The sequence below is a fragment of the Capsella rubella genome, unplaced genomic scaffold, assembly GCF_000375325.1.
Source record: "Capsella rubella cultivar Monte Gargano unplaced genomic scaffold, Caprub1_0 scaffold_2, whole genome shotgun sequence".
Lineage (NCBI taxonomy): Eukaryota > Viridiplantae > Streptophyta > Magnoliopsida > Brassicales > Brassicaceae > Capsella > Capsella rubella.
In genome coordinates this window covers 11,894,984-11,909,643 of record NW_006238922.1, presented here as the reverse complement: position 1 = coordinate 11,909,643, position 14,660 = coordinate 11,894,984, and the positions used below count along the sequence as shown (strand labels likewise).

General features: G+C 33.4%; 2 protein-coding genes across 4 annotated transcripts; one reads left to right on the top strand and one right to left on the bottom strand.

Annotated features, from left to right (window-relative positions):
* Window positions 1-7,577: 7,577 nt before the first annotated feature.
* Window positions 7,578-10,869, top strand: LOC17895153 (cytokinin dehydrogenase 5). Its single transcript, XM_006302051.2, has 5 exons — window positions 7,578-8,413; window positions 8,499-8,626; window positions 8,771-9,037; window positions 9,620-9,882; window positions 10,349-10,869. The coding sequence occupies exons 1-5, from the start codon at window positions 7,819-7,821 to the stop codon at window positions 10,707-10,709; spliced, it is 1,614 nt and encodes a 537-aa protein (XP_006302113.1). The 5' UTR covers window positions 7,578-7,818; the 3' UTR covers window positions 10,710-10,869.
* On the bottom strand, window positions 10,604-12,684 carry LOC17894176 (probable ubiquitin-conjugating enzyme E2 16). Of its 3 annotated transcripts, none has more exons than XR_002835011.1 (7): window positions 12,535-12,684; window positions 12,349-12,452; window positions 12,156-12,258; window positions 11,792-11,855; window positions 11,210-11,298; window positions 10,967-11,112; window positions 10,604-10,695 (listed from the first exon to the last, which is right to left on the bottom strand). XR_002835011.1 is itself a non-coding variant. In XM_006302872.2 (6 exons), exons 1-6 carry the CDS (start codon window positions 12,562-12,564, stop codon window positions 11,017-11,019), a joined length of 486 nt encoding a protein of 161 aa, XP_006302934.1. In that variant the 5' UTR covers window positions 12,565-12,683; the 3' UTR covers window positions 10,849-11,016. The 3 variants fall into 3 exon arrangements, 1 of the variants encoding a protein (XP_006302934.1); XR_002835010.1 differs by having other exon boundaries at window positions 10,679-10,770; XM_006302872.2 differs by lacking the exon at window positions 10,604-10,695 and having other exon boundaries at window positions 10,849-11,112; window positions 12,535-12,683.
* Between the last annotated feature and the right edge of the window lie 1,976 nt (window positions 12,685-14,660).

Sequence of the window (14,660 nt, the reverse complement as noted above, 5' to 3'; positions counted from 1 at the left end):
TATAACTTGAGTAACTTATTAAGTCTTCTTAAGAGATAGAGACAAAGAAATGTCAGTAAACCAATATTTACACATTTCGTTTAGTCCAACTATTCGCTACGAAATTAATCTAGAAAAATGTAAAAAATTCTACCTCCATTCAAAGCCATCATGAGACTAGATGTAAATGGTACGTCTCGTCTCTTCAATTACTTCAAAGGGTCAAAAATATATTTTGCCATATTTGTGGATAGTATCGTGAAACTTGTGGCTGCACACGGTAACCATTTTTAGGCAGACATAGTGAAGATCTCGAATCAAATCCCTTTGGCTCCGTATCTTCAATGTCCCAATCAAATTTTACATTTTCCATCTTTCCCTTTTAAAATTTATCATTTCACGTCTACCATATAGTCAATACTCAATAGTATTATAATTAGGAGCTATAAGTTACGTACAGGTAATGTTTAACGTACGAAAGAACGTAAATAACTTATACTTAATCTTCAAATGTTGAAAAATAGGTAATCTGAACTTATAATGCCGACATCGAATTGGAAAAATGTTCATGTTTGCGTTAGTATGTGTCGACGGTTAAATATGTTATAGTATTTTTAATAATCGAAACGAAATATTAAGTATCTAAAATGCTTTGTTTCCAAACGAAAATATAATATTTTTAAAAACTTTTTTCTTATTTTATTATTAAAAAAAAAAAACTAGAACATGTATTATGCAAATATTAATTAAATTTTTTTACAAATGATGAAACGAGCACAATAAAAATGTTTCATTAGTTAACAACTTGGAGATGCAAGTGGACTAAAAGTCATCGTCAAATAGCAGAATTTGTGTTTAGGAATTAGGAGCAGTTCTAAACTTTTTAGCTACGAAGAATTCATTTTCATACAACTAGTTTAAGAAACCATCCCATTTTAGTCAGCAAAAATGTGATATTTTGAGAAGTCCCTAATTTGGTTCATTCGGTATGGGCATGTCTTAAAGAACCAAGCGATGATGTTTTGTGATGATCAAAAGTTTTATAACCAAAAAAACTGGTATACTCGTGTTTAATTTGGATCAAACTTGAGGCGTACAATAAACATACACATAAACGTGGCATGAATCCGAAATTTAAACTGTGGTAACCGAGTCCTAAACGTCTGCATTTCACTAATCATCAAATCAAAGCATCGTAGATCCGGCATATGCTATAGACTATATAGAGTAGATATATATGATACAGAATCTAATTAATTACATTAAAATGTCTTTTTGAAATATAAAGAACAATGACAAAATATAAGTTGAGCTGTAAAATGAACATGAAATAAAGGAGAAAACAAAAGTGTTGGGAACTCATCTCACTAAGTTGCTCTGTCGCTCTCACTTTTTAAAAAGTCTTTTAGCGAATCTCTTTTACTTCTCAAACATCTCCACTTCTCTCTTTCACGTGACACTAATTATCCACCCATATATTACTTTCATAATTAAATACCTTATTAAATCTTATATATATATCTGCGTATCTCTTATGTATACGTATCTTTTGATGTCTTCGTCTATATATGAGTGTAATATGATATTTATATACGTGTGTTATGCAGAATCTGTACATTGCGTCGTGAAATAAGAAATTTAAATTATATATTTCCAATGCACTAAAATTTGACCTTCAATGAAATACGGCTTAGTGGGACATTTTTCTTCCACTGTATTTTTTTTGTTTATTGGACAAACCATTGAACAAAAAAACTCTAGTATTCAATTATTTGTCAGGATAAGTTAATACTCAATGGTCAGTTTAGTAATCAGTTATTTGGCGTAATTATGCTTTATTCATCAAATCCGAAGGATGATCTTATGATACTGGCTTCATTGACACGGTGATGAAATGAATAAAAAGATGTCATTGTATATTAGGCCAAGACAATAGTCACAATACTATGGATTGTAGAGCGATCACGTAGATAAAAGAAAGAGTCATATAATTGACCCCATTTTTCTCTTAAGACACTTATAAGCCATTTACTTTATAGGAAACCTAACTTGACTATGTAATCTAAGAAAAAAATATATTCACTGATGGCGATTAATATCTTGACTAAAATGATCAGATATATTAAGTAATTAAAACTAAATCATGTATGGGACACTTTTTGCATGGAGAAAGGTGGATATGTTTGGTTTATGACCAAAAGAACTCGTAAGTGACAGTTGTGTGTAAGGTCCACTAATCAATTTAAACTCGACATTACAACATACTGTCCATTCAATATTATAACGAATTTAATAAATATATATGCACAAAATTTTCCTAACCACTTATATGGCTGAGAGAGTGATTCGAAAAAGGTGGTTCCGAACTCCAAAAGGAACCCACGATAATGCCACGATAAAGTTACGCATACTCTCATTTTTAACCAAAGGAATAATTAAATAAGTTGCATAAAAGATTGACGAAGCAGATCAGTCTTTAGACTTTAAAGCAAAAGTGTTTAAAGTAATTAATAGTGTTCTTATTGTTCATTTCAGAAAATGATTTTTTTTTTATAATAGTTTTTTTTAAAAACATTTTTTAATATATAATAGTTCCTTTTAATCTAACACGTAAGAGTTGAGAACAAGTTTCTTATCATCATCACCGTATATTTGCTTAGAAATTTATAGAATGAAATTTTATGAGGTTTTTAAAGTACGTATAAAAATTAAATTTACAAGAACACGAAAAAATACTTTTATGAATTTTTAGGTAAAAGGAAACTTTAATTATATTAGAGAAAGTGTGGGTTGAATATTAGATTGTGACTAAACATCACTCAAGTGGATACTATCGGAAATGTTGAAGCCTTCTTCTGTTGATGAATGATGATTAAAACGAATAATGAGACGGGTATAAGAAAAAAGACCACAAAGAAAAAAAGAGACGTGGAAAAGATCATAAGGCCAATAATCGAAGTCTTTAGTTAAAAAGAGATTAGCAAGAATATTATATATTTGTACTTCCAAGAACTACATTATTTCTTTAAAAAAAAGAAAAAACGAAATGGACGAAGAAGAATAAATAGGAAGTAATAAGGATAGGGATGTGAAAGAGAGAAGAGTGTTATGTTAGGTCGATGTCCACTGTTTTAACGCATGATCGTCTCTTTGTTAGGTTATCTCCACCCGTTCCTTCCTTACTCATTTTTTTCTTGCTTGAATACGACTTCTATTGCTCCTTTATTAATTTCTCTTTTATCAAGCGCTCTCTCATCTTTTTCAATTATCATCCAACTCTACTCCAATTCATTAAAACAATATGTATGCATGCCTTTGTATATATTATTTATGTGAACCGTAAGAATGCATGTGTTTTTAGCTTGTATATACGTTCTTTTATGGGCTTCTTAAAATGTTATGTAACATAAGTATTAACTGTAAACGCAAAACATAAAACCAAATACATGTTTTAAGTTTAGTGATTTCCGCCGACAAAAAAAAAAAAAGTTTAGTGATTTCCAAATCATATTTGATTAAAATACACACTAAGATTATCTTTGATAGAAGAAACAAGATATATAAAAATTACGAAAGGCTGTAGTGTTTTTTTAACCCAAAAAAAAAAAAGGTCAAGTGGTAATATTTAAATAGACATTGAGCGTAAAGAGAGAATATTGTGTTACAAAAGAGTGTTGGATTTGGTCCGATTCGAAGACTAGTTTATACATACATAATCGATGAAAGATCAATATAATTTTATCATGGAAATACGTAAATATGTGGCGGTCTCCTCTTTTGAGGTAAGGAATTCAAAATTGTTCTTCAACTCTTTTATTCTCCATTACACGAAACAACCACTATCGCTGTAGTACATTACATATATATATTCTAAGCAAATATATGCACTGTTTAGATAAAATTTGCATTTAAACGTTGATATAGGATCGTGAAAAAACGTTAGAATAGTACATTCATGAACCACGATCTGTATGTAAACATAGATGTGACATTCATGAACCAGGATCTGTATAGTACATGATAACTCTGTTATACAAGCTAGGGTAGAGAACAAAACCAAAACAAAAGTAAAAACAAAAAACAAAAAATATGTCCTCTTTAATTTGTCTGTATGCCACACTTTAAAGATTAAAACTAAAAGGTAAGTATCGTAAATAATAAATACAATATATTATGAAACTATGGACCCTGTTTTAAAAACATTATAAATTCTAGAATGGGGTTTTTGTTCTCCTTCACACAGACATACACACTGTACCGTTGTCACTTCATATTTTTTTTTTCTTTTTTTTTTTCATTTTGGAAGAACTTACATTCAGATTTCAGAGTCATATCAAACTTGACTATTGTGTTATATTTTGGACTTTTTCTAATGATAATATTATTAATAAGTAAAAATATAATTGGACCGATTGTTTGTTGTGAAGTAAAATCCACGGCCATTCGAATCAACGGATTCATAAATAATTCCAAGTCATACAGTATATAGTTATTTATTGTTCCACATAGTACATATATGTCTCTAAACATAAAAAAATATTAAGATTAATAACAAAAAAACTAACAAAATGAGAAGTTATTTATATATAAAATTAAAAGCAATACTATAATTTTATATATTGTTAATATAATTTTTGTGATTAGTTATTATGAAAGCGGTATGTCCTAATACTATAACGATGCCGAGTCATTTAATCAAAACCATCATAGACTTTTGATAGGCTCTAAATATGAAATATGTTAGCATTATTTAAAATAATATTTAGTTGTTTATTATATTTTATACCTTAAAATATTAAAATGACAATGCAATGCATGATATAATATTTAGCTCAAATCTTTTTAAAATTACGTACATGTGATGTCAAAGAAGATTTCCATGAAATTACCAATGATTTCCAATATGTTTTGTCTTCCGTTTTATTTTACGTCCGCCATATCATATTAGTTAAAATATCTCTTTGTCTTCTTTTATATGAAAACTACAAAATTTGATCTGATTGACATAAATTACAAGTTGCAACTCAATTCATGCGCTTTAAAACACAAAAAAAAAAAAAGATTGGCTGAGCTCTCTTGTTTTATTTCATCGACTCACTAATTTACAAACAAAACATACATTTTGAAACATGTTGGCCCCCACACGCGTCCTCTTCTGGTAATATCGTTATCATTACATTTTCACAAATTTCAATACTGATATTGCTCACAAACACAACTGGAATTGACTCTTGATTAGAAAATAGTACCATCTGTTTCACAAAAAAAAAAAAAAAAATATGCTGTATACTTATCAGTGTTTCATATGTATGTATTTATATACTATATGTATATTATGAAGAAAGCATATAATTAATTTCATCATCAGTGTCCAAGTGTGAATCTTTCGTCACTATATATATGATGTGGCCAATATAAACTTGTTTATGAAACATATTTAAAGAACAGCAAAATGTACGTAGGTTCCATATTCAAGTGGCAATATCTAATATTTAAGTACTATCGTTTTCTAATAATTGATCAGATTTATCCAAGTATTTCGATCATTGTTTATAAGAAGCATTATTTTTAGGTCCAATTGGTTAGGGTTGTAGGACATATTTTATTTTTGTACTAAGCACATTTATACGACCCATGCAACCACGCCAATATAACTACTATAGAAGTAAGAAACTGATTTTGACAATTATAATATCTGGTAATAAAGACACAAATCCGATCTGAAGGAAACAAAAGAAAAAAATGAAAACATGAGAGCAAGTTGACAATAATGAGATAGTATGAGAAAATTTGGTAAAATGTACCAATCTCTATTATCGTGCAAAGGTATTAATGTTTGGATTGGCATCAAATAGATCTCAACTTGCAGCTGTTCATATGTTTTTATAGAAAAAAAAAAGATATATATATATATAGTACCAAATCAACCCACCAAACTAAATTATCATCAAATCTAGCTAGACGTTAGATTCCCCCACACTATTCACAACACAAAATAAAACATATAATTATATAAACTATTCCTAATATCAGTCTTCCAAAGACGTATAAGTATAATACTGACTTCACGAGTTCACGTCCAAACTCTTGATAAACAATAATAATATACTACAAAACTCGAGGAAGAGAAGCTCAAGAAGTCGAATTTTTATATAAGTAAGTAAGAAATAAACAACGTACGGAGTCAAGGTCTAGTTAAACCATTTTTGACCTTCACCAACTAAATCATCATCCGCAGAATCATATCTTTTATAAGTACTACTAAACAATATATTTCTGATTCTAGACTGCAAAAACAAAAAAAAATGTAAAAAAAGAAATTTATCGATGGAAGCCAAAGAGAGGATCTACCGACTGCAAAGTACTGCAGAAGAAGAATCTATCTATCTTCCCTTTCTAAATAGTACTGTTTTTTTTTTTTCATCTTCTCGTTTAAATATTTAATTTTAATAACCTAAAAAATAATCCAAATTATAAAGATTTGGGTAATAATTATTAATTTCATTACCGAAGAAGTGCAAAGTCCAACACGTGAATGAGAGAACAACTAATAAGTTCATCTCTCAGGAGAGGAGAGAGGTCAGGTCCCCACTACGATTCACCGTATCCAAAATGTGGAACCTACTCCTTTCAACTACACACGTGTGACCTCATCCTCTCCCACGTGAATGATCCCACGTGGCGTTCTTCTGTTCCGTCTCTCCCATCTCCTCCCATGCCCTCTCCCACCATATCCCTCCCCCCCCATCCTCCTTCATTTTTGTTTGTTAATGATCGTCGCAAGATTTAAATGAAACTTGTCGTGTAAAACGTTTTCTGGAGACCAATCTGATTGATTTGCTCTAGTGCTTTGTTCTTCATTTCTCAGACAATCCTTTTAAGTCAATAGTCAAATCATTATAGAGTTTCAAAACTCATACAACACGTTTTATTTTTTAATAACCATATCAAATTGGTAAATGACCAAAACTCATTTTGACACTAGCTCATATATGCCAGTTTTGAATTAGTCAAATGGTTTACGTACGTCTTCGGTCTACGATGTCTTTCTCAAACAATTAAATACTTACGTGAGCATATTATACAGTATTATAGTTAATTAACTTGAAAATGTTTTTGTAACTATTGGAATACAAACCAATATCCCACATCGAAAGATTAGAAAGAGAAGTTTCTAATATATAAGTTAAATTCAACTCCAATTAGTATGAGGCCTTTTAGGAAGGAGCCCAATAAATGCGTGAGAGCTTGAATTATGGGCCCAAAGCGGACAATATCATACTAATGAAAAGTTGATTTGGTTTAGAGATTCCAACAGTGACAACAAAAAAGGAAACGAAAAAGTTAATAATATAAACAGTGACACGTAGATATCACACGGTTCTTTTGATTTTTGGTTTAAAAGATGAACTTGTTAATAAAGAATATGACGTGATCTTCTCCGGTACACCTCTTTGTCCTATAAATAGAGAACTCTTGTCTTCATATTCTCGACACACACATATAAACCGCATAAACTCGTTAATTTTTCTTTTTTGTACGAAAATAATATATATTATAAACAATCGTAGTTATATATTTATATATATAATAGGGGAATATTAAAGTTTTCACCCAAACCGAAAAAAAGAGAGAGAGAATCTGTGCATGTTGCTCAGAAAATCTTCAAAGCGTAATCTGGGCTTACGTTAGCTCTCACGAACCCCCAAGGATCTCCCCATATATATGTTTTCTCACTTCCCTATAAAATCTTTCATTATCTTGAAAAAAACATTATTTTCTTTTCTTCTATATATTCTCTTCCTCCCTCGATCTTGATTCTTGTTTCTCTACTATACTATGATGAGTCGTGAAATGACGTCAAGCTTTCTCCTTGTGTCGTTCGCTATATGTCAACTGATTATATCCGTTGGTCCGAGTGAGCTCTTCCGTATCGGGGCCATCGTTGTCGACGGCTATTTCAGCGTCCACCCTTCCGACTTAGCCTCTGTTTCTTCGGACTTTGGTATGTTGAAGTCACCGGAAGAGCCATTAGCCGTGCTTCACCCATCCTCGGCCGAAGACGTGGCACGGCTCGTCAGAACAGCTTATGGTTCAGCCACCGCGTTTCCGGTCTCAGCCCGAGGCCACGGCCATTCCATAAACGGACAAGCCGCAGTGGGGAGGAACGGAGTGGTGGTTGAGATGAACCACGGCGTAATCGGGACTCCGGAGCCACTCATCCGACCGGATGAAATGTATGTGGACGTTTGGGGTGGAGAGTTGTGGGTTGATGTGTTGATGAAAACGTTGGAGCATGGGTTAGCACCAAAATCCTGGACTGATTACTTGTACCTTACGGTAGGAGGTACACTATCCAATGCAGGAATCAGTGGTCAAGCTTTTCACCATGGTCCACAGATTAGTAACGTCCTTGAGCTGGACGTTGTAACTGGTTAGTATTAGAAACATTTAACTTCTTTCATATAATGGTTTTGATTGAAGTTTTAATAACAAAAAGTTGTAATGAAAAAAAACAGGGAAAGGAGAGGTGATGAGATGCTCAGAAGACGAGAACACAAGGCTATTCCATGGAGTTCTTGGTGGGTTAGGTCAACTTGGGATTATTACACGAGCACGAATCGCTCTCGAACCTGCTCCCCAAAGGGTAATTTTTTCTTATATAATATAATAGAAATTTAAAATCCCGGGCGGGTCCATATGTATATTAACCTTTTTACCGTTGATTCCAGTATGTTTATTTAATCTTTAAGGTAATAAAAACCCTAAAATGATTTTATTATGATGACAGGTAAGATGGATAAGGGTATTGTATTCGAGCTTCGAGGTGTTTACAGAGGACCAAGAGTACTTAATATCGATGCATGGTGAACTAAAGTTCGATTACGTGGAAGGTTTTGTGATAGTGGACGAAGGTCTCGTGAACAATTGGAGATCCTCTTTCTTCTCTCCACGTAACCCCGTCAAGATCTCGTCCGTTAGCTCAAACGGGTCCGTTTTGTATTGCCTAGAGATCACCAAGAACTACCACGACTCCGACTCCGAAACCGTCAATCAGGTCACTTTCATTATTCACTTTAGAAAAACAAAAGAGATATTTTTCTTTTTTATATTTGATGAGTATCTGGAACGATTTAACGCTATGCGATTATTGGGGAAATCATTATGAATATTTATTTAGTTTATATGATCTAAAAAGTGGTCTCCATAGTATTTTTGTTGTGTTATACACTTTATTATAATTTAACTTTGGAAGAGGACATGAAGAAGAAGCCAGAGAGGATCTACAGAGATCTAGCTTTTCCACCTGAACTTAATAATACACACATTAAAATATATATTTGTTCTTTCTTCTTCTTCTTCTTCTGATGTTTAGTTTATCACTAGCGAATTAATCATGGTTACTAATTAAGTAGTGGATGGGGGTCATGGACCACTCACCAAATAATGATTCCTCTTTTCTCTTAAGTTAAACTTTAATAAAACCAACTCTACTGGAATCTTAACTTATCCTTTGTTTTTGGTAGGCTTTAGTAGCAAAACAGCTTTTCTTTTTTTAGTTTTCCACGTAAACTTTCGTTTCCTATTCCGGATTTAGAATATTAAATGTGGATTTTTTTTTTTAAATTATTTCTTACAGGAAGTGGAAATTTTGATGAAAAAATTGAATTTCATACCGACATCGGTATTTACAACGGATTTACAGTATGTGGACTTTCTCGACCGGGTACACAAGGCCGAGTTGAAGCTCCGGTCCAAGAACTTATGGGAGGTTCCACACCCATGGCTCAACCTCTTCGTACCGAAATCAAGAATCTCTGACTTCGACAAAGGCGTTTTCAAGGGCATTTTGGGAAATAAAACTAGTGGCCCTATCCTTATCTACCCAATGAACAAAGACAAGTAAGTCTTAACATAACCGTTGATTACTACTATTTCTGCATCGATAGAAATAAAAGAACAGAACGAGTTTTGCATGCATGCAAAATTACACTTGTGTGGGGATTAAATTAGTGGTCCAAGAATAAAACAGTTTGTCAAAATCGTAAAAAAAACTCGACACGTGGTACATGGGATTGTCCGAAAAACGTTGTCCACATGTGCATCGAACCAGCTAAGATTGACAATAACGCCTCATCGGCTCGTCTTTTTCTCTTTTGTTCGTTTTGTTTTGCGACCAAATCCGACGGTCCAGATTGGGTTTTGTTTTGTTTTTTCTTTAAGTTCCTAGAACTTATGGTGTGTATGGGTCCCGATCGGATTCTCCTAAACCAAACCGATCTCAACGAACCCTCCAACGCATCATTTTATTAATTGTGTATAAATATTGTCGTTGCTGACGTGTCGTAATTTGATTGTTATTTGCCAGATGGGACGAGAGGAGCTCAGCCGTGACGCCCGATGAGGAAGTTTTCTATCTGGTGGCTCTGTTGAGATCAGCTTTAAAGGACGGTGAGGAGACACAGAAGCTAGAGTATCTGAAAGATCAGAACCGGCGGATCTTGGAGTTCTGCGAACAAGCCAAGATCAACGTGAAGCAGTACCTTCCCCACCACGCAACACAGGAAGAGTGGGTGGCTCATTTTGGGGACAAGTGGGATCGGTTCAGAAGCCTCAAGGCTGAGTTCGATCCGCGACATATACTTGCTACTGGCCAAAGAATCTTTCAAAACCCATCTTTGTCTTTGTTTCCTCCATCGTCCTCTTCCTCGTCAGCTGCTTCATGGTGACAGAACAAAACCAGAGGAAAGTAGTAGTTGAGAAATATTCTTCCTGATGTATATATATGACCTAGTAGAGAAGCATCAGAGAGATTAGGTTTGGGTATTTTGTTATTAGGGCTTTAAAAATTAGAGTAGAAAATTCAAATTAGCCAATTTTTTTTTAATTCTTTTCTTGTGTTGTTTTTCTACATCACGGATTTTGGAGAATGGGTTTGGGACAGCCAGCTTAAACCCGGTTAAATTAAAAAAAATAGTCAACAAACCTCGACACTGTTTCGGATTATTTTACATTTTTATGGTCGACCGAGCCTGTTTATACTTTGTCGTCGTGGAACCACCATCGGGTCTCCTTTGGAGATCTCCCGTTCTTACAGTTCTTGACATAGCGGTCATTGTCGGGTGGTCGTTGCTGCAACAAAAAAAAAACAACCAAGCCAGAGGAAGGTTCAGCTTTGTGAAAGACAGAATATGGCTTGCACAATGGTAAGACTAAGCGTTGTATGTACCTTTTCAGTTGAACTTGAAAGCATGGAGAGGATACTGATGCATATCGAACTCACCGTCATGGCTGGAGACCACGAATCATACAAAATATCTGCAAATCGATGCACAAACATCAGCTTCTTCTTTGGGATGGCCTATGTTTAAAATGTACATTACAATTCGAATAATAAAATGCAAGAAATGCTCAAAATGTTTTCAGCCATGATGTAGATTTTTCTCAACACTGATCTTATGGATATGGGAATACCTTTGGATCTAAATCAAATATCTATTATCAGTAAGACTCCAAATTAGTTCACAGAGGATCATAATTCATAAATGGCCGTTGAGTTTATGACTAGGACTATTGCCAAATATCTTAATATATCTTGTTCCTACCAAACACAAGCGAGAGATGAGATGCCTTATTCCATGACAAAAACCAAATCTATGGAGAATAAACACGAATAATCAAAGACATCTACCATCAAGCTTCAGATGAAGGCAAGTAGAACCATTAGAAATCATATTATGAAACAAAAAGTAATAGATAAATAACCAAAAGAGGCAAGAGAGTATCATAAAAACAGAGGATACTGACATACCTAAACAAATATGCCCGTTGCTGTAAATGTGAGGGTGAAGAGGAGCTGGATGAAGAAAAATCACCTGTACAAAATTGAAGCAAACAAAAGGATACTCAAGTCAACTCGAGAGAGAGATCAAAGATAATATCACAATAAAGCAGAGACCAAACTTGAGAAATATCAGAGATTCCAAGATTGATCATCAAGCACTAATTTAAAAGCAAATGCAGTTTAGGGTCTAAACACTAAACTAAATATATCAGCTTACAAATTCAAAACTCACAATATATACATTAGTTAAGAGATCTTCATAACACTGACTAAACTACCATTGAACAGAGGCCTCTCAATATATATAAAACTTTTTTAAAAAAACTCTCACTTGTGGTGATTCCATAGGATAATGCTCAGGAAAATCAACTTGAAGCTGGTAGGTATCGTTGGCGTAGAGAGTTCCTGGAGCTCCAATAACTTCAATTACCCATCTGCAAACAACAAACCCATGAAATTTTCACATCAACGAAGTCCTCAGGAGATTTCATGATTCTCAAAAAAGTAAACACAATTGTTTTTACCTCTGGAGATTATCAGTGACCTTATGTTTGAAGCCAGTGGGTGGATTCATCTGCCATTCAACAAGCTCTTTCTGAAGCCTGTTAGTCGCGATCTTGCTCAGAGCCTACACACCACACAATTTTCCCAAAGTCAATAACCCTAATTCCAAAACCAAAGTCAAATAAACAGAGCAAGTGAGAGAGAACCTTGCGAGAAGGAGCACTGGAGCTTGTCATGGAGCTTCTTCTTAGAAGATTGAGAGACAAAGAGATAAAAATCTCAAATCCCCTTTTGAGAAGAAGGATCGAGGAAGGATCAGAGGGGTGAGACTAGTGGGGTCTTCGATGATTGAAGAAGAGATCTTTAATATCAGATCGGAAGGTTTGATTGTTTGTTTTAATGGACGGTCAAGATGTCGCCACGTGTAGAATCCTGCGTTTATTAAGATCCACGACCGTTTCGTACTTTGGTGTATCTGTGTCAGTGACTTGCAGCCAGGATCGCTGGATTTTGCCTGCGTTAATGAAACGGTCCAAGGGTGAAATTGTAACTTATCATGTTCTTGCTTGCGTTTCCATTATCACTATTTTATTATTCCTCATTAATGAAAATTATTAGACTACAATTTTTTTTTTTTTCCTAAGTTAAAAAAAATCCTTGTTAAATACTTTCCCTGTCTGATTAAGTTAGATGTTTAAGAATTTTTTTTTGTTCATTATTGGATATTTTTTTAAAATTTTCTATGCTTTGTTTCAGTTAATTGGATGTATTGTGATTTTTTATATTTTGCAGTACTTTTTCATTGCCCTTTGGATTGTATTAAATTAGATATAATTGCTGTTTTAAGGCAAATGAAATTTATGTAATTTCTAAATAAAACAAAAAAAAGGAATCATGAGAGCATTAAACCCCCAAAAAATAAAAAATACTTGTTATAATGAATATTTTTAGTTTTTTGAACTTTTTTCATTTTATGAAAACTCTGTGAGACCAAAACAAATAAATGATCAAATATTATAGTGGAATAAATTAAATAGAAGCTAGGAATAGGTGAAAAAGTCGAAGACTCGAAGGCCCATTGGATGTGTAGTAGTAGCAACTAGCAGCAGAAAGTGTAGATGAAAAGAGCCAAAGCAATGTCCTCAAGATCTTTGCAGCGTCTTTTCAACATCTACGAGCTGTCCTAATTATCAATCACCTACTATCATGTTTATCAACGAATACTACTCTTTTAAAGTTTTCATGCTCCTTTGCCTTTATTGTTCTCAGTTCAGACGACGCAGACAAAATCTCTGAATTTTCCAATAAATAACAGCAATCATGAACCCTTCTTCTTTTACATCCACATTTAATAAGGTAAAACTCTCATGAAGATTTTGACCAAACATGCATGCTCGTTTATACATGAAGAGAAAACTAAACGTAACTCCAATACATGGCTGTCAAATCTTAACTCCATCATTCTTAAAGAAGAATTGTGGAAATTTGAAATCATAGTCGTTAGGAAATATGATTTGTTCCCCCAAGAGAGTCATTATTGGTTCCACAAACAAGTCTTTAAGTCTTCGACTACACGTCTACACTAGTTTACCCCTTTTGATTATTATGTATAGAAGTATAGGAATAATAGCAAAAGAAGTAAACAATATATATATTATACTTCCTGTGCAACATATATTGAAAAGTAATTCTTAAAAAGAAAATGTAAAGAGAAGTTAATACTTGTTGTTTGCATGTGTATGTCTTTTTCTCTTTTTGGGGTTTTGAACTTCCCAACAAAGCTAAGAAGCTCAAAAAAGGGATCATGGATGCTGAAACAAGATAAGAAGAAGCATTTATGCAAAAGCCTGTTGTTTTTGTGCTCAGAGGGAGGGAGGGACCATATAGATTTTTTTGAAATCCCTTTTTTTTGACAAGGATATACAAAAACCAAAAAAACTTTGGACAGTTTTCACTTTTTACTTAATTGATTTGCCATTGTTTTAGATATACACTAAGTGCTATTATTAGGTGGAGGTGTAGGTAACTATGCATAGTGCATTCCTTTGCTGCAGGATGCAGCATTGGCTCTTACTCTCTAGGTGCTTCATGATTTTCAAAATCTTCAGTGCTTTCCTTAACACAATTATTGAATACAAAACTTAGCTTTGACCATGGATTACCTCAAATAGTGGTGTTTTTAAACGTTATATCTTTTATATGTGTTGTGTTGCCACAAAAATATACTATTTTAGGGTCTAATCGAATAATAGGTAGAATCTACCTCAGTAAACAGCACACATTTCAACCAACAGTTTCCTCATTTTCAAATTTGATATTTATACAAGCAATA